At 49.2% G+C, this 16,821-nt stretch overlaps 1 protein-coding gene across 1 annotated transcript in view; it reads left to right on the top strand.

The window, feature by feature from the left end:
* EDC4 (enhancer of mRNA decapping 4) overlaps nucleotides 1-16,821 on the top strand; it is a 703,483-nt gene that overhangs the window by 486,796 nt on the left and 199,866 nt on the right. Inside the window, exon 22 of the mRNA XM_069217586.1 lies at nucleotides 6,399-6,579. Coding sequence (XP_069073687.1) covers nucleotides 6,399-6,579 — 181 coding nt within the window. The remainder of the gene's footprint in view (nucleotides 1-6,398; nucleotides 6,580-16,821) is intronic.

The raw sequence follows: 16,821 nt of genomic DNA, 5'->3' as shown, positions 1-16,821 counted from the left end.
CTTACAAGTTCAGTCTCTTGGGCATAGGCAGCCCACCGTTGGGGGTTCAAGTTAACCCCGAACACCCTGCACCAGCAACACAGGGCCGGTCAGGTGCAGAGGTCAAAGTAGGGCCCAAATAACATGGGTGCCTATGGAGAACAGGGGTGCTCCGGTCCCAGGCTGCTAGGAGGTAAGTACCTGCGTCCTCGGGGAGCAGACCAGAGGTGTTTTGTAGAGCACTGGGGGGGGAGGGGTGGGGGGGCACAAACAGGCACACAAAATACACCCTCAGCGGCACAGGGGCAGCCATGTGCAGTGTGTGAACTAGGCGTTGGGTTGTAGATAGGAAACAACGGAGGGACCCGGGGGTCACTCTGGCGATGCAGTCAGGGTGCAGGGAGGCTTCTCGGGCCAGCCACCGACTGGGCTAGGATGAGGGCCGCTTGGTGGTCACTCCTGCACCGGTGGTTGGTTCTTCTCGGTCCTGGGGGCTGCGGGTGCAGTGCTGTGTCCAGGCGCTGCGTTCCTTTGTTACCGGGCAGGCACAGTCGGTGGGGCCTCTGGATCCTCTCTGCAGGTGTCACTGTGGGGGTGCAGGGAGCTCGACTCAGGGTGTCCACGTCGTTGGAGTCGCCTGGGAGTCCTCTCTGCGGTGTTGGTTTCTCTGGATACGGGCCTGGGGCGTCGGGTGCAGTGTGTGAAGACTCACGCTTCCGGAGTGAGGCTGGAGTCCTCTTTAAAGTTGGTTTCTTTGTTTTAGATTTGGACAGAGCCGCTGTCTTCTGGAGTTTCTTGGTCCTTCAGGTACAGGTCAGTCCTCTGAGTTCTCAGAAGTTGCTGGTCCCGCTGGATGCGTCACTGTGCAGGTTCTCTGAGTCGGGAGACAGGCCGGTATGGATGAGGCCAAGTCAGTTGTCGTCTCCGTCATCTCTGCGGAGCTTTAAGGCCAGCAGTCCTTCTTTCTTCAGGTTGCAGGAATCTGAATTCCTGGGTTCAGGGTCGCCGCTAAATACTAAATTTAGGGGTGTGTTTAGGTCTGGGGGGCAGTAGCCAGTGGCTACTGTCTTTGGAGGGTGGCTACACCCTCTTTGTGCCTCCTCCCTGTGGGGAGGGGGCACATCCCTAATTCTATTGGGGGGAATCCTCCAAAACAAGATGGAGGATTTTCTATGGCAGGGGTCACCTCAGCCCAGGGCACCGTAGGGGCTGTCCTGACTGGAGGGTGACTCCTCCTTGATTTTCTCATTATCTCCTCCGGACGTGCCGCCAAAAGTGGGGGCTGTGTCCGGAGGGGCGGGCATCTCCACTAACTGGAGTACCCTGGGGCCCTGTAACACCAGGCTTGAGGCTTGCCGCCCAGTGTTACAGTTCCTGCAGGGGGAGGTGAGAAGCACCTCCACCCAGTACAGGCTTTGTTCCTGGCCACAGAGTGACAAAGGCACTCACCCCATGTGGCCAGAAACCTGTCTGGATGTGGCAGGCTGGTAGAAACTGGTCAGCCTAACACTAGGAGTTGGACTGGTATACAGGGGGCATCTCTAAGATGCCCTCGGTGTGCATTTTTCAATAAATCTCACACTGGCATCAGTGTGGATTTATTGTGCTGAGAAGTTTGATACCAAACTTCCCAGAAATCAGTGTAGCCATTATGGAACTACGAGGTTTGTGTTTGACAAACTCCCAGACCATATACTCTTTATGGCTACCCTGCACTTACAATGTCTAAGATTTGGCTTAGACACTGTAGAGGCATAGTGCGCATGCTGATCGTTATTGATGAGGATCAGAAAGCAGAGAGTGAACCTCTCCCCGATCTCCTCTCAAATGACCCTAAAGATGGCTCAGTAGATGGATTTGTCTCAGACACCCTCTCTATCCAACAGCAAGCTGACTACAGGCAAGTCCTCCAGCAGTTTGCTGAGCTCTTGTCCTTGATCCCTGGTCAGGCACACCTGTGTAACCATGACGTGGACACAGGAGACAGTTTACCTGTCAAGAAAAAAATATTCAGACAGTCTGATCAAGTCAAAGAAAGCATTAAAGTGGAAGTCCACAAGATGCTGGAATAGGGAGTGATAGAGCAATCTGACAGTCCCTGGGTAAACCCAGTGGTCTTGGTCCTCAAACCAAGGATGGAAAAAGAGAGATTCTGTGTGGACTACAGAAGGCTCAACTCTGTCACCAAGACAGATGCTCACCCCATACCAAGGGCATATGAGTTAATTTAAAAATTAGGTGCAGCCAAATTCTTAAGTACCCTTGACTTGACAGCGGGGTACTGGCAAATCAAAATGGCACCTGGAGCAAAAGAAAAGAAAGCATTCTCTACACCTGATGGGCATTATCAGTTTACTGTTATACCCTTTGGCTCAAAGAATTCCCCTGCCACCTTCCAAAGGTTGGTGAATCAAGTCCTTGCTGGTTTGGAGTCCTTTAGTGCAGCATATCTAGATGATATTGCTGTCTTTAGCTCCAGCTGGCAGGATCACCTGGTCCACCTGAAGAAGGTTTTGCAAGCCCTGCAAGCAGCAGGCCTCTCTATCAAGGCATTTAAATGTCAGATAGGGCAGGGTACTGTGGTTTACTTGGGTCACCTTGTAGGTGGAAGCCAAGTTCAGCCACTCCAACCCAAGATCCAGACTATTTTGGACTGGAAAGCTCCAAAAACTAAGACTCAAGTCAGGGCGTTCCTTGACTTGACTGGATACTACAGGAGATTTGTGAAGGAATATGGAACCATAGTGACACCCCTCACAGAACTTACCTCCAAGAAAATGCCCAGAAAGGTTAACTGGACCTTGGACTGTCAAAAGGCCTTTGACACCCTGAAAGAAGCTACATGCTCAGCACCAGTTTTGAAAGCTCCAGATTATTCAAACCGGTTCATTGTGCAGACTGATGCCTCTGAACATGGAATAGGAGCAGTTCTATCCCAAATCAATGATGATGACCTTGACCAGCCTGTTGCTTTTATTAGCAGGAGGTTACTCCCCAGGGAGCAGCATTGGAGTGCTGTTGAGAGGGAGGCCTTTGCTGTGGTTTGGTCCCTGAGGAAGTTGAGACCATACCTGTTTGGTACTCACTTCACAGTTCAAACTGACCACAGACCTCTCAGATGGCTAATGCAAATGAAAGGAGAGAACCCTAAACTGTTGAGGTGGTCCATGTCCCTACAGGGAATGGACTTTGTAGTGGAACATAGACCTGGGACTGCCCATGCCAATTCAGATGGCCTTTCCAGGTTCTTCCACTTAGAAAATGAAGACTCTCTTGGGAAAGGTTAGTCTTATCCTCTTTCGTTTTGTGTGTGTGGGGGGGGGTGTGTGTAGGAAAATGCCTCTCTTGGCATGGTTACCCCCCTACAGTTTTGCCTTTTGTTGATGCTAGTTATGATTGAAACTGTACCTTTTTCTCCACAATTACCACAGCCCTGGCACACAGATAGGTCCCTTGTAAATGGTACCCCTGGTACCAAGGGCCCTGTAGCCACTAAGGGCTGCGAAATTTATTATGCGACCCTGGGGACCCCTCACTCAGCACATGCACACTGCCTCACAGCTTGTGTGTGCTGGTGGGGAGAAAATGACTAAGTTGACGTGGCACTCCCCTCAGAGTGCCATGCCCACAACCCCACTGCCTATGGCATAGGTAAGTCACCCCTCTAGCAGGCCTTACAGCCCTAAGGCAGGGTGCACAATACCACAGGTGAGGGCATAGTTGCATGAGCACTATGCCCCTACAGTGTCTAAGCCAAATCTTAGACATTGTAAGTGCAGGGTAGCCATAAATAGTATAGGGTCTGGTAGTTTGTCAAACACAAACTCCACAATTCCATAATGGCTACACTGATTTCTGGGAAGTTTGGTATCAACTATGCCCTCACCTGTGGTATAGTGCACCCTGCTTTAGGGTGCATTATTTTCTATTGTTTTACCTTCTATTGTTTTTAGCAACATTCAAAATGAAGCAGCATTATTGTCCGTATGCCAACACCTCGCCACCATGTCAAAGGGAGCATGACTTGCCCAAAATTATTTTAGAAACATTTACCTCCATAGGTCAGCATAATCTAGGTCTTCAACACTACCATTAGAGTAGCCCTCATAGGTAGGAGGCATATTAACCGAGGGGGCAAGATGCCTGCCACAGCTATACACTACTCCTAATGAGGTGTACAAAGAGGAAACCATTCTCTTTTTATATATAACCCTCACACACTTTAATAGTGGTATGCACCATTATCAGGTTTGCCCTGACTCCTAAAGGTCAGGGACGGCTCAACCATATTTCAGGGAGCTCTTCTTAGAAAGTTAACCAGGGGACTTAACTCTAAGGTAAAAATAATCCTCATCCAATCCCAAGGTGTCCCTTTATTAATGGGTTGGATGGGAATGGTTAAAAACTAAATAGTTTTTAACTATTCCCATCCACCCCATTAATAAATTGTGGAACAGATCTACTCATTTAATGTACTCAGAGCATCCAAGATTAGACACAAGAAGAAATGTAAAAATGTTGTTCAGGACATTTATTGCTAGTCTTAGTCTTGTAATAAAAAACCTGACCTTTGATTATTAGGCAAACACGACAGAGCATGGTAACCAGCATTACAAAGATGGTGAAAAAGATAACCAGTTCAACCATGGTTCTGTGATTGTTAGTAAACTCCTGTCTAAACTACCTACACTGCTGAGAGCATAGTGGGAGCACTGTCTGCCAGATTGATTGGGAATCCCGCCCCTCCCAATACCTGGGTATAATGTTCCAGAATGCCAGTCTGATGCGGTGTGGCTCATGGTCCAGTGAAAGGTAGAGGTTGGATTCAGAATCGGCACCAGAGTCAGCCAAGCTGCATCTCTAGCACTGTGTGCAAAGTTTCAGGATAAGCCCAGTGAGGAGTGCTCCTCTGCATATAGCACAGAGTTGGTTTTTATAATGAAAGCATTCTCCATTTCGCACTGTCAGAGGTGCAAGTTCAACACTGTGATTTATCTAGAAACGCAGAGCTGTCTCCTTGGACACTTAACATGTTCAAGCATCGTGCTGTGTGCGTGCCGCCTTGGATAGAGTTTACAGATTAGATGGCTTACTAGGAACAAGCAACTTGTAAAACAATTTCCCATTATACTATCACATAAGCGGGAAGCGATGTAAAAGGTTACTGAAAAGAAATGCTATGTTAAAGACGTGCATTTAGTGCATTTAAAATGGAGTCTGTATGCAGGCCCAAAAGTGTTCTTACTACACCGTGTTGTAAACGTTTTTACATTAACAAATAAACTTGCCCATATAGTACACACTACAATAGGTGGTACCGTTCCCAAGGGAAGACGCCTGCATCTTGGTTCGTTATCTGATGTTATATCACTTCTAAATTGTTAGTTTTATGAGTAATCCAGAAAGGCACTGAATTTTAGATAAACTGTGCTTTGCCTGTTACTGAATTTATAGTTTGTTTAGCTATTAATGGTTCAGGAGGTCAGTGTAATATCACTGGATTCCTGTAACCTGCTGTCTAATACCTACTGTCTGAGTTATCTACCCATCAAGTCAATTGTAGTAAACGTTAATTGTTTTAAACGCAAATTCTTTGTTTTTGGCTGTGATGCATGTTTTGCAAATGCCAGTCATCTGGGCCCTGGAATCTTCAGGGGCCTGTTCTGATTGACTCTATGTGGTAAGTATACCCAATGAACCATTGTGTTTGTTGGTGGTAACTTACGGGAATATCCTGGTTTTCATAAAGGTACACAATTGGCAGATGTTCTTGATTGCATTTGGAAAAAAAACTCAGTATCTGTCTCAACTGGTGCAAATTCTACCCATTAATAATATAGTTCAAACGGACAAGCTAGACTGTCTGTAACAACTACAGGCACTTCACCACCTGGCAGTTGTCAAAGACTTGTGACATCAATCAGTCACTGGATCCTGAGAACATGGTCATTTAGGTCAAAACCCATTACTCTGGTGTGATTCTAGATATGAGTAAATCCATTCACAATTGCAGGTGTACTTTGAGTCAACAGTGTGAATTTGCATGTGTAGGTAATGTTGTTATTTACATTCCCAGGCATTACGAGTATGCTCATTCAGATTTATTAATTGGGCCCAAAGTTGCCAACGTGAGTCATTGATTGAATAATTATAAAAACGACGATGACCCACCTAGAAATATTAATCTCGAAATAGTGATATGATGAAAATTATGTAATCCAGATCTTTCAGCTTCCAGTACTTCTGAGGCAATGTTGAGAGCATTACTGTGAAATAAGGTGATAAGGCAAGATGAGAATAACAACGGAAATTTCTGTTATTGACATAGCTGGTTGGAAGGTTGGTTTTGTTACCGATTTACAATATTTCTCTTTGAGATCACCACAGATGTGAAAATGAAAAATTTGCTTTACCCACAGCAACACTTGGAGGTTCAGGAGGAATTGATGTCTCTACTACGTAGCCAGCAACATGAGCTGTCTGAGTTACGACAGAACCAACTGGAGCTGATGCAGCGACTTACTGACCACATGGATGCTGTACAAAGCTCCATTATGGGGCACATGGAAAGAGTGATGGATTCTCAGCAAGAACAAGAACGTATCCTTTAGCACTGAATTTAAGTGTCTTCCTTAGCAAAACCAGGTGATGCCATATGATAAAAGCAAAAGCACGCCTTTTATATGCATTGGTTTGGAAAAGCCTCTGGCGGATTGTAAGTTCCTGTAATGTGAAACTGGTCTTTAGTGTTGTAGGAGGCTGACTCAGTATAGGGCGTACACTCATAGGTGAGACACCCTGTACTGAGCCCAGGCAACCCTTAGTGATAGTGTAGGAGATTCTAGATAACCAGAGCTCTCAAAAGGATAGCTGTGGAGAGTGCCTAAGGCTTATCCAGGAGGGTGTAAAGTGGTTGCAGTGTTAGAAAAATATGTGATATTTATTATAACACACTCTAGAACTAACTTTGATTTATCCCCTAACTGGAGATATGAACATACAAAAATATACTTAGCAACAGGTAAGTAAAGTCTTAAAATTACAGGGGTCCCTGTAGGGGAGACAAAATCATATGCTAAAAATATGGAATGCAAAAATCTGTCATAACCCACACTACCACTCAAGGACCCTTAGGACTGAAGAAGTACTAAAACCCCATAGGTAAGTAGGTAGAATACCCCAGTTGCCAGTGTGTAGAGTTGTAATCCCGGGTCACTGTCTATAGGATAACATGGGGAAGTCACTGTAGGAGTTTTTGCGGTTTTTGGACCCTTCCCAGAGGACCCAGAGAAAACCCATTCGGACAAGGGAAGTTGGATAGTGCCTCCACAGAACAGTGGACTGCCTACACTGAGGAGCCCAGGTGCATAGGGGGAAAGTTGTGTCGGAACCTCCTGTTGAAGTAAATGGGGACCTCAGTTGTCCAGCTGCTGTCGTGACCCGTGGCACACGTCGGTGGAACGCAGGCGTGGATTCCTCAAGAATAGGACTTAAGGGAAGAGGGGACAGAGTCCAGATGACCCAAACGGTACAGGAGTGCAATGCTCACCCTTCTCGGAGATGCTTTCCTGTTGGGCAGTGGATGAAGAAGTGAAACTATGGAGTCCAGGCAATGCAGAAAGATCCCGGGAGTTGCCCACGAGCTGTCCCACTTGGGTTGTCGAAATGCAGATGGGTCAGCAGTCAGCAGGACCACCCTCAAGCCTTGGCAAATGCAGAGAAGTGTTGCATAGAGTTTGCAGGATTTGTGGGGGCTAGAAAAGTCCAGGTGACCCAAACTTGGTAAGTAGGCCAGGGCCAGCCCTCAGCACGCAGAGCGCCATCAGGAATCGTTGGAGCCCCCAGCACAACCCTCTGACAGCAGGCACAGGGAGACCTGCACAGCAAAGAGGGATGACCACACCGCAGGAGTTGCAGATAGGTTGTTGTTCTTGGAGCTGGAGAGTAATGGAGGCTGGGCCTTCTTGGAGCCAAGAGGTCTTCAGACTGAAGAGCCAACAAGCCTTGGCAACAACAAACAGACGCAGTGCACAGGGGTTCCAGCCAAGCCGCTCCAGCAAGGGACCACAACCTTTCCAGTTGCAAGGAAGCTAGGTCAGACCTCTGGTGTGCCACAGAACCACCACATTTGTTGTAGATCCTCGACGAATCAGTGGGACAGCAGGATCCACTAGCTGGTTGTCGTTGTTGAGGTGCCTGCAGATGCAAAGGAATGACTCCTTCACTCCAAGGGAGATTTCATCTTACTTTCCTAAGTGCAGGCAGAGTCCCTGTGACTCTGGAGGATGCACTGCCGTGGGGTTGCAGAAGTCTTTACAGAACTTGGAAACAAAGTTGCAGTCGGAGCCCCCCTATTGGTTACCTTCTTCCTCTTGGTTCCGGAACAGCAGTGGTTTTGGTGGCCAGGTTGCAGAAGTGTCATGCAATGCAGAGGAGACTTGCAGACAGTTCCTGAAGTCTTGCAGACTAATCTGGGGTCCCACCCTTGTGGGAGCAATTAAGTAGCCCATGAAGGTGGTTGGACACTTACTGCAGTGACCCACCTATCAGAGGGGGTCAGTGACATCACCCAACTGGACTAACCAGTCAGATGCTCTCACGACAGAATCAAGTGGCCACCTGGCAGAGCTCTGTGCACTTCCCTAGGAGAGGAGCTGGACAGGGGGGTGGTTGCTCCCCTGTCCTTTGTGTGGTTTCATGCCAGAGCGGGAACCGAAGGTTCCTGCACTGGTGCTAACCGGTTTATGCAAGGAGGGCACCAAATGTTCCCTTCAAAGCAGTCTGGCGCTCAGAGACACCTCCAGCCCAGTGAGCCTATTTCTAAAGAAGAGATAGTCACACCTCTCCTTTACAGGAAATCCTTTGTTCTGCCTTTCTCTGTCTGAGTTAAGCTCAGCACAGGAGGGCAGAACAGTGTCTGGGGTCAGCAACAGCACGGACTGGCATGCAGACCCTACAAGGCTGTACAGTTAGACTTTTGGGAATCCCCTAGGGAACCCTAAGAGCACATGATATCATGCAAGTAGCACTGGAATCGGTGTAGTTGCTTGATTCCAACATGTTTGATACCAAACATGCCTATGTTAGGCGAAGCCATTATGTAGCCGGACAACTTGTGTTTACTTTGTCCACTACATACCTTAAGATGGCTTCCCCTCACTTACAAAGCCCATAAAATGGAGGTTTGGGTCTATAGGGGCACCTCTGCTCATGCAGGGTTGCCCTCACACTTAGAACCATGCAGTCCGCCCTTGGACTGAAGGGCCTACCTTAGGGGTGACTTACAGGGTCAGAGTGAAGTGACCATGATATAAGGTAACTTATATCTGAAGTGAAAGGTGTATGAACCATTTCGCACAGGCTGCAATGGCAGGCCGGTAGACAGTTTGCATGGGCTCCCATGAATGGCACAATACATGCTGCAGCCCGTGGGAGACACCTGGTGTACAAATACCCTGGGTACCTGAGTACCATATATCTGATAGAGACTTCTAGTTGCAGATTTCTTACCTTAGAATTTCCCCCAGGCATCAGACTGGATCTGGAGATTCTTCTTCAAGCAATACCCTTGCCCGCCGTTAGGTGGCGTTGGTTGGCTACGTGGGCGTCGTAGTTGCTGTGATGATGTCAGGAATGGTACATAGATGCCGCCTCAGCACAGTGACGGCAGTTCTTTTCTTTCCGCGCCACCCGCTGATTCCGAGAGATCTACCCTAGTATTTTTTTGACTGCTTTGACCTTTTTATCAGATTTTTGATGAAGTTTTGGTCCATTGAGATGTCCCCGAAGACCGGCTTCAAACCTTGCAAGGACTGTCACCGCACAATGTCGGTGATGGATCTGCATCAGGTCTGTTTGCGGTTCCTGGTGCGCGACCCAAAGTTGGGCCCCGAGTGCTGAGCCATGCACGCAAAGGCCTTAAGGTGCTTATGGCTGCCCAGCACTCAACTCTGCATCAGTCCCGGTCTCGCTCGAGAGGAAGGTCTTGAGACCGTTTGCAGAGCCACTACCACTTGTCCTCTTCTAAGTCTTTGGGTCAAGGTAAGAAGAAGTCGAAGAGATTTCATCATCCTTCGACTTCACCCCATCGCTCAGCTAATGCGACACTTGAGGAGCGTCGACGCTCTAGGCCTCCATCCTCGGAGCCTGCTTTTGGGTCCCCTCCGTGCCTCCCAGAGCACCCCCTGCCCAATTAACGAAATTCTACTAGGCCATGCGCCTCCGTTTTGGGCTGTCCTACCCTGCTACAGCGCCTTCGGGTCCAGGTGGTTCGGTTGGTGGGCCTTAGGGTCCCACGCTTCTGGTTCCGACCACCAAAGTCTCCTCTGGATCCGCTCCCAGATCCGTACCAATGCTGGTCGTACCATCGAGACCATCCCTGGCGCGACTGTCAACGCTCCAGACGTCGGTGGTGCCAACTATCAACGTCACTGCAGTTGTGATCCACGATGAGTCGGAACGGCATCAGCCAACTCCGCCTCCTTCTTCGATGGGGCCTAGTCACCCCAGGTTGGATTCTGACCCTTATTCTTATTGGTTTGAATACAGGGAAGAGTTGGAGGGGTCAGAATGATCCTAACATGGACTGGGCACAGGAGTTGGGCGAGGCCAGTGGTCTGGATACCTCTCCAGACAATGGCATGCTGTCTCCTTCTACCCTGGCTATGGCAGAGGGAGCTACTTATTCCTTGGTTGTCAGTAGGGTGGCTGAGGTCCTCAGCCTTGAGCTGCCTACTGTTCTGGTCAGGTCTAATCTCCTGATGGAGGTGCTTCAACCAGGGGGTTACACCTCTGAGCCTCCTCTTCCACTCAATGAAGCTCTCACCAATGTCCTTTTGGGTACTTGGTCCAGACCCAACACGGACTCATGTGAACAGGATACTCGCATGCCATCGGCCCGACCGAACAACCCTTAATTCGTGTCCCAATACCCCACGCCTGAGAGCCTTGTTATCCAGGCATCCTTATCCTCTGGCACATTCCTTTCCCCCACCTTCGGATAGGGAATCAAAAAGACTGGACCAATTTGTGAAGATGTTTTCTTCCTCTGATCTGGTGCTGCGGTCAGTGAGCACTGCATGCCTTTTGGGCCGTTATACTCGATCTCTGTGGTATACGGTCGTGCAAGTCTTGCCGCAGATACTGGAGGAGGCCTGTGCTATCGTCTTCCAAGCATTTACAGATGGGAGAGACCTGGCAACGTTCACTATCCGATGTGGGCTGGACACGACCGAACCCTCGTAGTCCATCACCTCACTCCAGTCCAGTTGGCCGCAGGATTCGCTATCACCTGCCCCACTGGGAATCCATCACTATGGACAGGTGGGTTTGGCAGAACGTTCGGAGGGGCTACTCCCTCCCCTTCGAGACTGCCCCACCAGCCATGCCTCCCATTATTCAGCCGTATTCCGGAGGAACATTTGGCACTTCTCCGCCAGGAAGTTGCAGCTCTCCTGGCCAAGGAAGCCATGAAGAGGGTCCTGCGCCAGAAGTAGGTTGTGGTTGGTATTCCCACTACTTTCTGGTGCCAAAAAAAGACAAGGGCATACGTCCTATTCTAGACCTTCGGGCCCTCAATCTCTTCCTCGAGGAGACATTCAAAATGCTCACCCTTGCTCAGGTTTTGTCTGCCTTGGACCCAGGAGACTGGATGATAGTGTTGGACTTCCAGGTAGCTTATTTCTATATTCCCATCCTGCCTGCCCACAGACGATACCTACAATTCTTGGTAGGTCATGAGCAGTTTCAATGTACCGTGCTCCCCTTTGGCCTTTCTGGCGCCCCTTGGGTGTTGACAAAAGTGATGTGGTTGCAGCTCATCTGCGCAGGTTGGGGGTTGCAGTCTTCCCCTACCTCAGAGACTGGCTGTGGAAGGCGGACGTGCCCCAGAAAGTCATCTCTGACCTTCAGACTACAGCAAACCTCCTGCACATGCTGGTGTTCACTATAAACGTGCCAAAGTCACACATAACTCCCTCTCAGACGCTCCCTTTCATCGGAGCTGTTCTGGACACAGTGCAGTTTCGGGCCTATCCTCCCAAAAAGCGAGTCCAGGATATTCAGGCTATGATTCTGATCTTTCAACCTCTATCTTGGGTTCGGTGAGAATGACTCTGAGGCTGCTGGGCCTCACAGCCTCCTGCATTATGCTGGTGACACATGCCAGATGGCTTATGCAGGCTCTGCGGTGGGACCTGAAGTTCCAGTGGGTTCAGCATCAGGGAATTCTCTCCAACATGGTCCAGATGTCAGAGGGGACTACGAAAGACCTGCAGTGGTGGCTTTTGAATCAGCAATAGCAGATCCCTCTCCCTTCCTCAACCAGATCTGTCCATAGTGACAGACGTGTTACTTCTGGAATGGAGCGGCCACGTGGAAGAGTAGATCAGAGGCCTCTGGTCTCTGGCGGTGTCTGGACTTTGTATCAATCTTTTGGACGATTAGGCTTGCGTTGAAAACATTTCTTCCCTCTCTAAAAGGGAAAGTGGTGCAAATGTTCATGGACAACACTACCCCCATGTGGTACTGCAACAAACAGGGCGGAAGTAGGGTCCTGGACCCTTTGTCAGGAAGCACTGTGCCTCTGGACATGGTTGGCACATCAGGACATCACCCTGGTGGTTCAGCATGGGGGGTGCTCTCAGAACGCCAGAGCAGACAAACTCAGCCGTCAATGTGTAACCGATCACAAATGGCTTATCCATCAGGAGGTGGCCCATGGTCTCTTTCAGAAATATGGAGAGCCTTGGTTAGATTTGTTTCATCTCTGCAGAGAACGCACAATGCCAGCAGTATTGCGCATATGAGTTTCCAAGGCAGCACTTGCTTGGCAACGCTTTTAGTCTTGAGTGGACCACCAGCCTCCTTTATTCATATACTACTTCTGTCCAGAGTTCTCAAGAAGATCATGAACGACTGGGCCCAAGTAATCTTGGTGGCTCCGAACTGGGTACGGAGAGTATGGTATCCAGAGCTACTGAGCATGGGCACCGATCCTCCTCTCAGACTGCCCCTTCGGGAGGATCTTCTGTCGCAGCAACAGGGGACGGTTCTCCACCCGAACCTATCCAATCTCCACCTTCATGCGTGGAGACTGAGTGACGGCATTTGACAGCTTTTGACCATCCACCTGAAGTCTGTGATGTATTCTTGGCAGCCAGGCATCCCTCCACCAAAATGTTATACGCCTGTCGTTGGCATAAATTTACTGGCATGGTGTACCAACAAATCAGTTGTTCTCCTCTCTGCTACTCTTTCTGAGGTTTTTTTGTTCATTCTTTCTTTATCCCTTTGCGGCTCTGCTTTGGGCACCCTTAAAGGCTATATATCGGCTATCTCAGCCTTTCTTAGGTTGCCTGATCAGCCTTCACTCTTTAAGTCTCCTATTGTTAGTAGATTCCTTTAGGGACTCACCCATTTGGTTCCTCCCACTCCGTTTATCATGCCTCAGTGGGACCTCAATCTTGTCCTTACTTAATGTGTGCTCCTTTTGAGACGATGCACAATTGTCCATTACAGCTCCTTACTTTCAAAACTGTTTTTCTTGATGCCATCACTTCTGCTCACAGAGTGAGTGAGCTTCAGGCTCTATCTTCTAAGCCCCCATTTTTGTCTGTGCACCCTGACAAAGTGGTGTTACACACTAAGGCTTCATTCCTTCCCAAACTCGTTACACCTTTTCATGTTGGCCAGTCCATCACTTTGCCTACTTTTTATAGACCTCCAAATCCTTCTCATGAGGAGGAGAGACTCCACCGCCTGAATCCAAAAAGAGCGTTGGTGTTCTATCTCAATAGTACTAAAGATTTCCGGGTGGACGATCAGCTATCTTTGTTGGATATGTGGGTGTGATGAAAGGGAAGGCGGTGCACAAAAGTACCATCACACGATGGGTCTTTCTTTGCATCAAAATGTGCTATGTTTTGGCAAAAGTCAACCCCCTGAGGGATTGCACGCTCATTCCACCAGAGCAACTGCTGCTTCCACAGCGTTAGCACGAGGAGTTCCTGTCCTGGATATCTGCCAGGCAGCAACGTGGCATCCCTGCACATGTTTACTAAACATTACTGCCTGGACAATCAGGTCTGCAGGGACGGGTACTTTGGTAGTTCGGTCCTATTGGCCTTTCTAGTATAATCTTGGTTTGCAGCCCACCTCCGAGAATGGCATTGCTTGGGTATCTATTCCAAGGTAAGGAATCTGCAACTAGAAGTCTATCAGATGTACAAGTTACTTACCTTTGGTAACGGTATATGTGGAAGAGATATATTCTAGTTGCAGATTCCTTACCGACCCACCCATCCTCCCCACTTGTGAACTGATTTCTAGAGACAGGGCTTCCCCATTCAGGGCCTTAGCTCTGGCGCACCAATTTCAGTGTTCTTCCCGGCTCTGCGCTTTGGTGTGGAAAGTTGTGAAAAGAAACTGACGTCACTGCGCTGAGGTGGTGTCTATGTGCCACTCCCGACATCATCACGGTGACTACGCCGCCAACGACACCTGCGGGGTTGTCCTACGCCACCTAACCACGCACAAAGGTATCGCTTGAAAAAAAATCTCCGGATCCAGTCTGACACCTGGGGGAAATTGTAAGGTAAGGAATCTGCAACTAGAATATGTTTCTACCAGATATATTGGTACCGAAGGTAAGTAACTTGTACACTAGGGACATCCATGGGTCCACCAGTATGCCAATTGTGGGGTGTTAAAAGTTACCATACAACAAAATTTAGGGGAGAGAACACTGACACTGGGATCTTGGTTAGCAGGATCCCAGTGAACTACAGTCTAAATATGCTGACATCAGGCAAAAAGTGGGGGTAACTGTGCTAGAAAGATGGTACTTTCCTACATGTTTAGGTCAAATCCGGGTTGGGTGCCCAGTGTTAACCAATAGAGACTGGGTGTGAAACGAATGTGTGCTGCTCACACATGAGTCAAGCGGGCTCAGGGGTCGGTCTCCTGGGGTTGAGGTAAGTATAGGAGGGGTGACAATGCAGCATCAAACGTGCACCCTAAGCAGCACAGGGTCAGCTGGGTGCAGAGTGCCAACACGCCGACCAATGTTAACCAGTGGAGTCTGGGGGTAACCGAAGATGCGCTGCTCACAGGTGAGTAAAGTGGTTTCAGGGGTTAAACTCCTAGGGTTGAGGCAAGCACAAGGCAGCACCAAATGTACACCCTCAGCGGCACAGGAGCGCCTGGGTGCAGATTGCCAACACAGTGTCAGGCACCCAATGTAAGTCAGGAGGGGAGATCAGTTTCGGAAAAAGGCTGCACTCTCGGGCCAGGAGGGTGAACAAGGAAAACCCACTGCTGCCCAGGTAAGTTCTGTTGTTGCAGGACTCAGGAACACTGTTCGTCCAGCTCCCCATGGTCCAGGGGCTCTGGATGCAGGGGTGTCCTTTGATGTCTGACAGCTTACCAGGCGGTTGCAGTCAGGGAAAGTCTTTGGATTGAGGCTGCAGGCTTCGATGCAGAGCCCGGCAGTGGTCACCCCATGGTGGACTCATGCTCAGAATTGCTCGGCAACCTTTGCAGGAACGGTAGGCCACTTGGAGCCATGCCGTGGGCGTCAGGTGCAGAGGTGGGTCCGGGTGTGGTTCCTCAGGGCAGAGTTCTTTGTCTTTCGAGTTGGTTTATTTTAAACTGGTCCGCTGTCTTCTGGAGATCTTGAGCTTTATCGAAGACAGGCAGTCCTTCCAAGGCTTTGGAGGTCACTAGGCTGCAGTACAGGTCGTCTTGGCTCGGGACCATCGAGGGCTGCAGACAGGCTTGTAGGGTTGGGGCACAAGTCAGTAGGTGTCTTCAGTCTTTGCTGGGGTGATGCTGTATTGTCCAGCTCTTCTTAGGTTGTCGGGAATTAAGTTCTAGGGTTCAGGGGTGACACCTAAATACTGAATTTAGGGTTGTTACACGGAGTGCCAGATGGCAGCCAATGGGCTACTTACCTCTAGGGTGACTACACCTTTTTTATGACCACTTCCTAGTGGCTTAATACCTTCCAAACAAGATGGAAGACGTGGGGCTAGGAACTGGGGGCTAGCAATCCTCACCCTTTGGAGAGACCTGGGTCACATTACAAAGGCGGCAAGACCTTTGAAGCTCCCCTCCCTGGAACGTCCATCCCACTCGGGACAAGGTGTTTTCACCTCTGCCCAGAGCAGACCTATGTTCTAGGCCTCGAGCGTTGGGTCTCACCTTAGGGGGGGCAGAACTCTGTCAGGGATGGCTACACTGGTTTGGACCAGTCAGTGAACCCACCAGTAGCTGGGTCGGTTTTCAGGGATCACCTCTAATGTGCCCTTTGAGCGCATCTATTAATAAATCCATCACTGGATTCACTGAGGGTTTATTAATACGAGATATTTGATACCAAATATCCCTACCTTCAGTGAAGCCATCATGTAGCTGGGGAGCCTGTAATGACCAGTGACGTACTTAAAATGGCTTCTCTGGCCACTTGTTATGTCTGAGTATCGACAGACAAAACAGGGGCCTATCTGCTCTTGCAGTTATGCCCTCACAAGTAATATAGTGTACCCTGCCTTAGGGCTAGGAGGCCTGCCAGAGAGGTTATTTACATATATTATATGCAGTGTTAGGGGGCATGGCACACAGAAAGCAGCACTGGGTGCATTTAGTAAGAGGGTCTCCGAGGGTGTCACAATGTGTGCTGCAGCCCTCAGCGGCATTCATTTAGTACCCCATACCCTATGTACCAAGGGTACCATTTACTTGGGGCTTACAGTGGTATCCAAAGGTTTTGCCAAAAGTGCAAAACGATTGTGCAGGTTTGGGGAAAGAGATCTGGCATTGGGGTCCTGGTTAGTAGGGGCCCAG

The sequence above is a fragment of the Pleurodeles waltl genome, chromosome 12, assembly GCF_031143425.1.
Source record: "Pleurodeles waltl isolate 20211129_DDA chromosome 12, aPleWal1.hap1.20221129, whole genome shotgun sequence".
Classification (NCBI taxonomy): Eukaryota; Metazoa; Chordata; class Amphibia; order Caudata; family Salamandridae; genus Pleurodeles; species Pleurodeles waltl.
This window is presented reverse-complemented; position numbering and strand designations above follow the sequence as displayed.